The 12,844-nt window shown below is 32.1% G+C and overlaps 1 protein-coding gene across 1 annotated transcript in view; it reads right to left on the reverse strand.

Moving 5' to 3' along the window:
• Positions 1-12,844, reverse strand: part of RPS6KA6 (ribosomal protein S6 kinase A6) — a 127,755-nt gene that overhangs the window by 40,959 nt on the left and 73,952 nt on the right. The window contains exon 9 of the mRNA XM_011361147.2: positions 3,321-3,463. Coding sequence (XP_011359449.1) covers positions 3,321-3,463 — 143 coding nt within the window. The remainder of the gene's footprint in view (positions 1-3,320; positions 3,464-12,844) is intronic.

The raw sequence follows: 12,844 nt of genomic DNA on the forward strand, positions 1-12,844 counted from the left end.
GGTTTTTATGTTCTTTTTTATGCTTATTATCTCTCTGTTGATGTTCTCACTGTGCTCATCCATTCTCCTCAAAAGTTCGTTGAGCATCCTTATAACCATTATTTTGAACTCTGTCTCTGGTAGGTTGCTTGCCTCCATTTCATTTAGCTTATTTTCTGGAGTTTTCTCCTGTTGTTTCATTTGTAGTGTGTTTCTCTGTTTTCTCATTTTATTAGCCTCTCTGCATTCATTCTTATGGGTCAGGAATATTTGTTTCATCTCTCAGCCTTGGCTAGAAGGTCTAATGTGGAAGGTGTTCTGTGTGGCCCAGTGGCACACTTTCCCTGATCCCCTATGCCACGGACTCTGGATGTGATCTTTGTGTGGGTTGTATGTAATCTTCTGTTGTCACCAAGCCTTTATTGTTGTTAGCACACCAGTGCCAAGTTGTTTTCTAAGAGTCTCCGAATGATTCTAATAATCTCTCCACTGCCCTCTCCTAATTTATTACCATCAAGGGGTTAACCACTAACCTATAGTAACACATCCAACATGTTAAAAACATGGTGACAAAAGATTTGACCTTGGGTGGTGAGCACACAGTGCCATATACAGACGATGTATTATTGAATTGTATACTTGAAATCTATATAATTTTATTACTATCACCTCAATAAATTAAATTAAAAATGCTTTCCTCACTTCCAAAACCAACCATCCTCCCAGCTGTCTCTATTCTACTGACCTACCATTCTTTTAATCCCTCAAACTTCATAAAATTTAGAGGTGTCTATTTTGACCCTTCCCCTCTGCTTCATCTGTGACATTTAATCTGCTACAAAGGTCAGCCACTTCTTCCTTTGAAATATCTTTATGATTTCCTTTTTCTTTTTAATTCTATAATCTTACAATTGTCTTATAAGGATACTTTGTTGGTCCTATTTTTTGTTTCCTCCATTTACAACCTATTTATATAATGTTCCCAAGGCTAAGCTTCCTAAGATATATTCTTCCCATAATTACCATCCTGTTTAAGAATCTATGTTTCCTACTACCTAGAGAGCTAAATGCAAATGTTTATAGGCTTATAGCCTCATTTCCTCCACCTTCGCCCTTCTTCTCCACTACTACTCTAGTCAACTGGTTTTCCAGGTCCCTGCTAATCTGATCACAATATTCTTCTTGATATGCAGCTATTTAAATTTTATCAATTATTCAGTGCTTAATTTAAGTTCTACCTCCTCCACTTTTCCTACATCAACTTATATGACTTCTAGCCTGGATTCCTAAGGTAATTCCAGACAGCTTATTTAGCTATTCCAATTGTTTCCCCAACCAGATTATATGCCTTCTTAGGTCATAGGAAATGCAAAATATTGTAATTCTAATCTGTTCCCACTTCACTGCCCTCCTCAAATGTCAAGTTTATAGTAAGAATTTAATATACTGATGTGTCATATTGTGTGACATTCAATGAGAACTAGGAAAAATGGATTATCAAGCTTCAAAAGCAAACTGTATCTAATTCAACAGCTTTATTATTTATTATTCTACTTAATACTATAGGTTCCATGCTTGATCTTACACCAAATTAGTCAGTCCATATGCCCACTATATTAGATACTATGGGAGATAAAATAGTATAAGACAAGATTGCTCTCATAAAGAGGTTAATAATCTTTCTAGGCACATGCTTAAAACAGTTTGACAATAAGACAATACATGTTAAGGTACTGAATTCTGTGACAACCAATTAAAATACCATATGATAGCTAAACACAGTATTCTGAAATATGGTAGACTTTTTATAATTTTTATTAAAATATAATTGACATACAATGTTATATTAGTTTCATGTGTGTAATATAATGATTCAATATTTATATACCTTACAAAGTGACTATCATAAATCTAGTAACTATCTGTCACAGTACAAATTTATTATGATATTACTGACTATATTCCCTATGGTGTATGTAACACATCTGGGACTTATTTATTTCATAAGTGGGAATTTGTATATCTTAATCCCTTTCATCTTTTTTCATCCATCCCCCGACCAACCTTCCATCTGGCAACCATCAGTTTGTTCTCTGTTATCTATGAATCTGTTTATTTTTTGTTTGTTTTTAGATTCCACAAAAAATTAAATCATTCAAAATTTTTCTTCTGACATTTCACTTAGCATAATACCCTTTAGGTCTATTCATGTTGTTGCAAATGGCGAAATTTAATTTTTATTTATGTCTGAGTATTTTATATGTGTATGTATGTGTGTATGTATGTGTACATATATCCCACATCATCTTTATTCATTCACCTATCATTAACACCTAAGTTGCTTGCTTCCATATTTTGGCTATTATAAATAATACTGCAATGAACAAAGAGGTTTATATATCTTTTTGAATTAATGTTTTCATTTTTTTCAGGTAAATACTCAGAAATGAAGTTGCTGGGTAGTATGGTAGTTCTATTTTTAATTTTTTGAGGAACTTCCACATTGTTTTACATAGTGGCTGTAACAGTTTAAAACTCCATTAACAGTGCAGAAAGGTTCCCTTTTCTTCACATCCTTGCCAACATTTATTTGTTGAATTTTTGATAATAGCCATTCTGATAGGTGTGAAGTGATATCTCATTGTGGTTTTGATTTTCACTTCTCTGATGATTAGTGATGTTGAGAATATCTTCATATGTCTGTTGGACATCTGTATATCTTCTTTGAAGAAATGTCTATTCAGTTTCTCTGCCCAGTTTTTAATCAGATTTTTTAAATGTTCACTGGTACAAGTTCTTTATATATTTTAGATATTAACCCCTTATTAGATATATCATTTGCAAATATCTACTCCCATTCAGTACATGGTCTTTTTTTTTTTTGATGGTTTCCTTTGGTGTGCAAAAGCTTTTGAGTTTGATGTAGTTCCAAATATATACATATATATATATATATATATATATATATATATATATATATATATATTTTTGCTTTTGTTGCCCTTGCTCGAGAAGACATGTCTAAGAAAATACTGCTAAAACCAATGACAAAGCGTTTACTTCCCATGTTTTTTCCTGGGAATTTTATAATTTCAGGTCTAAATTTTAAACTTGAATAGTTTATAAAAGAATGCTGCCGCTTACCATTTCATCTAGTAATGTTAAAAGAAATCAGAAGAGCAAATCCTAATTATTATTGTATAACAGCTAGCCAAACATGTATTTTAATGATAATCATGAATTATTAGAACCCTATTCTCACTTGACACCATTCAAATTTAAATTAAAATTCTAAATACTAATTTTATATTGACATAATTTTAAAAAGTAACACTACTTACCATAAGTACACCATATGACCACCAATCAGCACTCTGAGAATGTCCTCTCCTATTTACTACTTCAGGAGCCATATACTCCACTGTACCACAAAATGAGTAGGCCTTCTTTTCTTGATCTACCGATTCTTTGCTGAGTCCAAAATCTATAATAACAATGTTACACAAAAATATATTTGAAGATCTTCAGAAAGTAGAAAATAACAATAAAAAAATATGTATTTAAACCTTAAAATTATTCATAGATGGCCTACAATTACTCTTAAGAAAGCTGTGAGACCAATAATGGAAAACAGCCTGTATTTCATAATGGTATTAAGAGTATTTAAAAATTTCTCAGTAAAATCTCATCTCAAAATAGATGTTTTCACGTCTACACCAGAATGTCATTCAATAATTTTGAGGCAACAAAAATTAAATCAAAGCTGTCTTAGTGATCTAAGTTTTAAAACAGACTAAGACAAAAAGGAGACAGTAACGTACACTTTTTAAAATATTAAAAAAGCAAATTTTGCTTTAGCTTTGGTAGGCTTCCATTTTTATTTAAGGTCTTCAAAGAGCTAAAGGTATCTATCTATCTACATATATATGTAGATATATACAAATTAATCTTATTTCTATGAACTAACAATGAAAAATTGGAAGTTGAAATTTTAAAAGTAGCATTTATAATATCACCAAAAAACCAACAAAAAACCATGAAATCCACAGGTATAAATATACAAAGTACATGTAAGACCTGTATGCTGAAAATTAGATACGTCAATGAAAGAAATCAAAGTAGATCTAAGTAAATGGAAAGATATACTGTATTTATGGTATGGACGATTCAGTATTGTTAAAGATGTCAGTTCTCCCAAAACTGATCTAAAGATTCAACAAAACTTTAATAAAAATATCAGCAAAATTTATTTTGTAGAAATCAACAAGCTGAATTTAAAATTTATATAAAAAGACAAAGGAAATAGAATAGCCAAAAGAAAAAAAAAGAAGAAAAAATTGAAGGACTTAACACTATCTGACTTCAATAATTATTGTAATACTACAGTAATCAAGACAGTACGGTACTGAAGAAAGGACAGAAGAAAAAAATGAAGGACTTAACACTATCTGACTTCAATAATTATTGTAATGCTACAGTAATCAAGACAGTACGATACTGAAGAAAGGACAGACATATGCATACAAATGGAACAGGACAGTGTCCAAGACTAACACATACAGTCAATTCTGCTATAATGCCTGTTTTGAAAATGCAAATTTGTTCCCATGCAAGTAGTACATTAGGAAACAATTTGAGCTTAACATGAATTTGAGTTTTGAATTTCGTGTTGGAGTATGTGCAAAATTGCCTGCAAGAAACACTAGACAAAACACAAGAAAACTGCACCTGGCTGAAGCAAGCCAGGGAGAAATGCATACACGCACCCACCTCGAACACCTACCAGCTCTTTCAGCTCTTCATGTGTGTCATGAGCCACTTCTGTGCACCTGTAGTGTTAAGCTTTCCTCCCAATTCTAGATAATCTATCTTCCATTACTTCACAATAACTTACAAACTGCTACCTTTCTGATACCAATTCTATAAGCAAATTTCAGGATTTTTTCAAGATAAGCTACCATATTTATTGTAGTATTTACATATTCTTAATAATTTAGAATATGTAAAACAATGCTATCATGTTTTTATCAGCTCCCTACTATTTTTTTCAATTACAGTTGAAAAAAATTTTAATTAAACAAGGAAGCTGATAAAAACGATAGCATTGTTTTACACTTTCTAAATTATTAAGAGTGCCCATCAATAGACAATTAGATAAAGAAGATGTGGTACATATATACAATGGAATATTATTCAGCCAAAAAAAAGAATGAAATCTTACTATTTGCAAAAACATGGATGGACCTAGAGGGTATTGTGCTAAATGAAATAAATCAGACAGAGAAAGACGAATATCATATACGTCATATCTTTCTTTAATGTGTCACTGGTTATACAGATTACTGTTAAACCCTTAACCCCATTTTCACCATAAATCTTGTCTTTTTTATTCTGCAATTATGCATAGTGCACTAATTTTTAAGATGATACGTGTTGCATTACAATAGAACTGGCTATATATCATCAATTGATTTCTGACAAAGGTGTAAAAGCAAGTCCATGAAGAAAAGTCAGTCTTTTCAACAAATAGTGCCAGAACAATAGGATATTACATTCAAAAATCTATCCTCATACTATAAACAAACATTAACTCAAAATTAATCGTAGAACTAAATGTAAAATATAAAATATGACATTTTTAAATATCAAAAAAATACAGGAGAAAATCTTCGTGATCTTGGATTAGGAAAATATTTCTTAGATAAAACATCAAAAGTATAATCCATAAAAGAAAAAAAAAGTTGATAACTGGATTTTATAAAAATCAAAAACTGCTCTTCAAAAGGTAATGTTCAGAAAATAAAAAAGAAGTTATAGACTGGGAGAAAATATTTGAAATCACATATCTGATAAAGGACTTTTATTCAAAGTGTACTTTAAAAAGTCAAAAAGAAAACAAAAAAACACATTTTTTTTTAAATGGAAGAAAGATCTGAACAGACATTTCTCCAAAGAAATACATGAAAAGATGTTCAATGTTATTAGTTATTAGGGCAAATACAAATTAAAATAATGAGATATTACTACATGCCTATTAGTAAAATTAAAAATCCCGACAGTAACAAGTAATAGCAAGGATGCAGAGCAACTACAGCTATCATACACTGCTAGTGGGTATAGTATGCCGAAAGGTACGACTGTTTTGAAAAACATTTTGGAGATTTCTCATTAAGTTAAACATATATTTATCATACGACCAAGCAATCCCACTCCTTTGGTATTTACTTAAGTGAAATAAAAATTTATTGTCACATAAAACCTGTAAATGAATATGATGGCTTTATTCCTCACTGACAAATTAAACAGGAAACAACCCAAATGCTCCTTAATTGGGACTAGATAAATAAACCATAGTACCATTATAAAATGGAGCACTACTCAGCAATTAAAAAAAAATACTGATACATACAAAAATATGAATGATTCGCAAATGTACTATACTCAGTAAATGAAGCCAGACTCAAAAGACTACATATACTGTATGTCTCTCTTTATATTACATTGTGGAAAAAGGCAAAACTATAGGGCCAGAAAGCAAACTGGTGGCTATTGGTAAAGGAAGGATTGACTTATAATTGGGAAGTTCTCAAGGGTGATGGAACTGTTTTATATCTTGATGTTGGTGGTGGTTTTAAGACTGTATGCATTTGCCAAGTTTGCAGAACTATATATGAGTGATTTTTTAAATTAAATTTTATATATGCAAATTCACTGCAGTTATGTGAAATACTACAGAGATCCTGTTTACCCTTTACCCAGTTTCCTCCATGGTAACATCTTACAAAATGATATTATAATACCACAACCACAATATTGACAATGATGCAGTCAAGATACAGAATAAATTCATCACCACAAGGATCTGAAAGATAAGTTTTATGAATCATACCTTAATTCTATAAATGAAAAAAGCTATAAGCCTTATACTGTTTGTTTAAAATAAAATAGAACATTAATACTTAATTTTAGGGCTCCAAGAGAGCCCTAAATATTTTCATTTAAAAATCATTTATCCTTGTATAACTGAATGCATTATGATTTTATGCATAATTTTAAAAAATATTTTAATGTACAATTAAGTTCTTTCTCTACATTTTGAGACTATTAAACTCTGAACATTCCGTTTCAAAAATTAAATTTCATGAAAGCTAGTGTTCAGGCTCAGTTCAGTTGAATATAACAACTTTGTAGAGAAGAATATTGGCTTCTTTGGCCATTCCAGAGAGGAGGAAGAAGGAAAGAAAATTTTCTTATCCTCCATTCCCTTCAGAGATTTATGCCACCCCAAAGAGGTCGTTGGCTGTACTTTTTTGACCAAACTGATATTTAACACTGGAATTTGCTCAACATTGAAAAAAGAATTTACAATATTAAGAATTAGTTACAGTAGTAAATAAGATATATGTTAATCAGTAGTTTTCCCAAACCACTAATTTGAAAAGAGAAGAAAATGTAGAAATCAGCTATATAAGGTTTTTTGTTTTTTTTTTTTTTTTCCTTGAGGGAGTAGGGGCAGTATATCGGTATAATGACAAACAACTTTTACAAGACTTTAAGTTTTAAAAGTACATGCAGAGCACAACAATTTAATGAGTATTTATATACTATTAGTAATTTGCAGAAAACCATAAAATTACTTTAAATTATTTTGATAGATTTTGTTTTTATTTTATTATTATTGTTATTTTTACATTTTATTTTTTTTTTTTCCACCTCTCCCCTCTGGTAACCACTAGTCCATTGTTCATGTCCATAGTCTCAGTTTGTTTGTCCTGTCCATCTCTTGCTTTTAGGTTTATATTCTACATATCAGTGATATCATATGTTTTTCAAACTTTTCTGTCTGGTTTATTTTGCTTAGTATGATTATTTCAAGGTCCATCCATTATGTTGCAAATGGCAGTATTTCACCTCTACTTATAGCTGAGTAATATTCCATTGTATATATGTACCACCGCTTCTTTAGCCAATTATCTATCGTAGGACATTTTGGATGCTTCCATTTCCTGGCCACTGTGAATAATGTTGCTATAAACATCAATGTGCAAATACCTTTCAGATTTGAGTTTTCAAGTCTTTGTGGTAAATACCCAGTAGAGTGTTTGCTGGATCATAATGTAGATCAATTCTTAGTTTTCTGAGGAACCTCCATACTGTTTTCCATAATGGCTATACAAATTTGCAGTCTCACCAGCAGTGTATGAGGGTTCCTTTTTCTCTGCATCCTCTCCAACATTTGTTATTCCTTGTTCTGTTGATTATAACTATTCTAACAGGTGTGAGATGGTATCTCATTGTGGTTTTGACTTGCATTTCCCTAATAGCTAGCGATATTGAGCATCTTTTCATATATATTTTTAGACATTTGTATGACCACTAGGGAGAAGTGTCTGTTCAAGTCCTCTGCCCATTTTCTGAATGGATTGTTTGTATGTTGTTGTTGTTGTTGTTGTTAAGTCGTAGTTCTTTGTATATTTTGGATAATAGATCCTTATTGGAGGCGTTGCTAGCAAATATATTTTCTGATTCAGATGGTTGTCTCTTTATCTAGTTGACAGTTTCTTTTGCTGAGCAGAATCTTTTTAGTTTGATGTAGTCCCATTATTTTGTTTTTCCTTCCCTTTGAGGTCAAATTCATAAAATCCTCTTTAAGTCCAAGGTATTTGAATTTAGTTCCTCTATTTTCTTCTATGCATTTTATTGTTTAGGTCGTATATTCAGGTCCTTAATCCATTTCGAGTTAATTATGGTGTGTGGTGATAGACAACAGTCTAGTTTCATTCTTTTGCAGGTGGCTTTCCAGTTTTCCCAGCACCATTTATTGAAGAGACTTTCCTTTCTCCACTGTATCTTTTTGGTTCCTTTGTCAAAAATTATCTGCCCATATAAACATGGGTTTACTTCTGGACTCTTAATTCTGTTTCTCTGGTACATATGTCTGTTTTTCTGCTAATATCATGCCATTTTGATTATTGTCACATTGTAGTATAATTTGAAGTCGGGCAGAGTGATGCCTCCAGCCTCGTTCTTTTTTCTCAGGATTCGGGGTCTTTTGTGCTTCCATACAAATCCAAAATTTTTTGTTCTATTCTTAAAAAATGACGATAAGATTTTGATAGGGAATGCATTAAATTAGTATAATGCTTTAGGTAATGAGATCATTTTAACAGTGTTGATTCTTCCAATTCAGGAACACTGAATATCTTTCCATTTCCTTGTATCTTCTTCGAATTCTTTTAATAGGGTCTTATAGTTTTCATTATATAGGTCCTTTACATGTTTCATTATATTTATTCATAGGTATTTTATATTTTTTTTGTTGCAATTGTGAAAGGAATTATTTTTTCACATCTTTTTCTGACACTTCATTATTAGAGTATAAAAACACTATGGATTTTTGAATGTTGATTTTGTATCGAGAAACTTTACTATATTTGCTTATTGTTTCTTGTAGTGTTCTTGTGGAATCTTTAGGGTATTTTTTTATATAGAGACTCATGTCATCTGCAGAGTGACAGTTTGACTTATTCCTTTCCTATTTGGATGTCTTTTATATCTTTCGCTTGCTTGATTATACTTGCTAGGATCACCAATGTTATATTGAATAATAGTGGCGATAGTAGGCAGCCTTGCCTTGTTCCTGATCTTAGCAGTAAGGTTTTTAGTTTTTCACCATTAAGTATAATGTTTGCTGAGGGCTTGTCATATGCAATCTTTATTATATTAAGGTATTTTCATTCTCTACAGATTTTGTTAAGTGTTTTGATCATAAATGGGTGCTGTACCTCGTCGAAGGCTTTTTCTGCATCTCTTAATATGATATGATTCTTATTTTTAATTTGTTTATGAGGTGTATCATATTAATCAATTTGTGTATGTTAAACCATCCCTGTGCCTCTGGGATGAAGCCCACTTGATTGTGGTGTATAATCTTTTTTAATATGTTGCTGTATTCAGTTCACTACTACCTTATTCAGGATTTTTGCAGGTATGTTCATGAGACATATTGGTCTTTAGTTTTGTGTGTGTGTGTTATCTTTACCAGGTTTTGGTATCAGAGTAATATTGGCCTCATAAAATGAGTTGGGAAGTATTGCCTCCTCTTCAATTTTTTGGAAGAGTTTGAGGAAAATAGTTATTAAATCTTCTTTGAATGTTTGGTAGAATTCACCGGTGAAGCCATCTGATTCTGGACTTTTACTTTTTGGGAGGTTTTTGATAATTGTTTCACTTTGCATTCAATGGCTGATCAATCTGTTTAGATTTTCCAGTTCTTCTTGATTCATTCTTGGAAGGGTGTATTTTTCTATGGAGTGGTCTATTTCTTCTAGGTTATTAAATTTGGTGTTATATACTTTTTCATAGTATTCTTGTATGATCCTTTGTATTTCTGCAGTGTCTGTCATAATATCCCCTCTTTCATCCCTGATTTGATTATTTGTATCGCTTCTCTTTTTTTCTCTAATTGAGCCTAGTCAGAGATTTATCAATTTTATTAACCTTTTCAAAGAACCAGCTCTTTGTTGCATTTACTTTTTCTATTGTTTTTATATTTGTTTGTTAGTATTCAATTTCATTTTTTTTTTGCTCTAATTTTGATTATTTCTTTCCTTCTGCTGACTTTAGCCTTCTTTTTTACTTCCTTTTCTAGATTTTTAAGATGAAGCATTAGGTTGTTTGTTTGGACTCATTCTTGTTTTTGGAAGTAGGCTTGCGATGCTATGAACTTTCCTCTTCTGAACGCTTTCGCCGTGTCCTAAAAGTTTTAATGTGTTGTACTATCATTATCATTCATTTCTATGTATTTCTTGATCTCTCTTTTTATTTCTTCTCTGACCCGGGCATTCTTCAGTAGTATGTTGTTTAATCTCCATGTATTTGTGGTTCTTTCCACTTTCTTTTTACAGTTGATCTCTAGTTTCAAAGCATTATGATCAGAGAATATGGTTGGAATGATTTCAACCCTGTTATATTTGTTGAGGCTATCTCTGTGTCCCTGTATATGGATAATCCTTGAGAATGTTCCATGAGTACTAGAGAAGAATGTATAAGCAGCTGTTTTGGGATGGAAGGCTCTGTATATGTCAATTATGTCCTGTTGGACTAATGTGTCATTTAAGGATGTTATTTCCTTTTTGATTTTTTGTTTGGATGATCTGTCCATATCAGACAGTGGGGTATTTAGGTCCCTTACTATGATAGTGTTTTGGTATGTTTCTCCCTTTAGTTCTGTTAGTAATTGCTTTATATATTTCGGGGCTCCCTGATTGAGAACATAGATATTAATAAGTGTTATGTCTTCTTGGTGCTTGATTCTCTTTATCATTATGACGAGTTCCTCAGTATCTTTCTTTACCTTTTTATTTTGAAATCTGTTTCGTCTGATATTAGTACTGCTATTCCGCTTTTCTCTGAATGCCATTCGCTTGAAATATCATTTTCCACCCTTTTACTTTGAGTCTATATTTGTCTTTGGAGCTGAGATGTGTCTCCTGGAGGCAGCGTATGGTTGGGTTTTCTTTTTTGATCCATTCTGCAACTCTGTGCCTTTTTATTGGTGAGTTCAGTCCGTTTACATTTAGGGTGATTATTGAAATATGAGGTCTTCTTATAGCCATTTTATCTTTTGCTTTCTGGTAGCTCATTATTTCCATTGCTTCCTTGTCCTTGTGTTTCTGTTTTCCTTATTTTGGTTGTTTTTTGTGGGTGTTCCCTCTGGTCCTTCTTGATTTATGTTATATACTTTGGTTGTGAATCTTTGGCATGTGGTTACCATTATGAATATGTATAGTTTTATATATAGTCATCCCTTTTCTTCTGTGCATGCCTCATCTCCATTCCCCTTTGCAAATTGGCATCTTCGAATCCTCCCCTTTTCAGTCATTGTTGTCTCAATTTGTCCCTATGTATGCTGAATGTTCATTTCTATCTTGCTATGGCAAATCTCTTCTCATTTTAAGCTTATGATGCCCTCCCTGTTCCTAGGAAGGGTTGCACTCTGTTTTTATCAGCCTGCTACTCACCTTACTCCTACTCCTAATTATGTTTTTTGTTTGTTTGTTTGTTTGTTTTTGTTTTTTTGTCATTTTGTTTTAGGTGAGCTGACCCTTTTCAGTATTTCCTGTAGTGCACATCTTATAGTGGAGAATTCTCTCAATGTTTGTATGTCTGAAAATGTCTTAATTTCTCCTTCATATCTAAAGGAGAACTCAGCTGGATACATTATTCTTGGTGGGTAGTTTCTTTTCTCTGGTAGTTCTTTTCATTTAATATCTGAATATTTGATTCTGCTCTTTCCTGGCTTGTAAGGTTTGTGTTGAGAAGTGAGACGATAATCTAATGGGTTTTCCTTTATAGGTCACCGTCTTCTTTTCTCTGGCTGCCCTAAGAATTGTCTTTGTCATTAATTTTAGATAATTTTAATACAGTGTGTCTTGGTGAAGGCCTTTTTGGGTTGAGATAATTGGGTGTTCTGTTGACTTATTGAATTCCAAGTTCCAGCTCATTCCTTAGATTTGGGAAATTCTCGTCAACTATTTGTCTGAAAATGCTTTCTAATCTCTGACCCTTTTCCTCCCCTTTGATATGCCCATTATTCTTATGTTTTCTCTTCTGATGGTATCAGCTAGTCTTTGTATTTCTCGTTCATTATTTTTCTTTCTTCGGTCTCTCTCTTCTACCTTCTGATTTATTTCTAGATTTCTGTCTTCGATATCACTGATCCTTTCCTCCATTTGGTCGACTCTATTTCCCAAGCTTGCTATTTTATTATTCAACTCTTGCTGTCTGGTTGTTTTTTGTTTTTGTTTTTGTTCTTTTTTAATCTCCAGAAGTTCTGTTCTGTTCTTTTTGAGGGTTCCAATCC

Source organism: Pteropus vampyrus, unplaced genomic scaffold (assembly GCF_000151845.1).
Source record: "Pteropus vampyrus isolate Shadow unplaced genomic scaffold, Pvam_2.0 Scaffold63, whole genome shotgun sequence".
Lineage (NCBI taxonomy): Eukaryota > Metazoa > Chordata > Mammalia > Chiroptera > Pteropodidae > Pteropus > Pteropus vampyrus.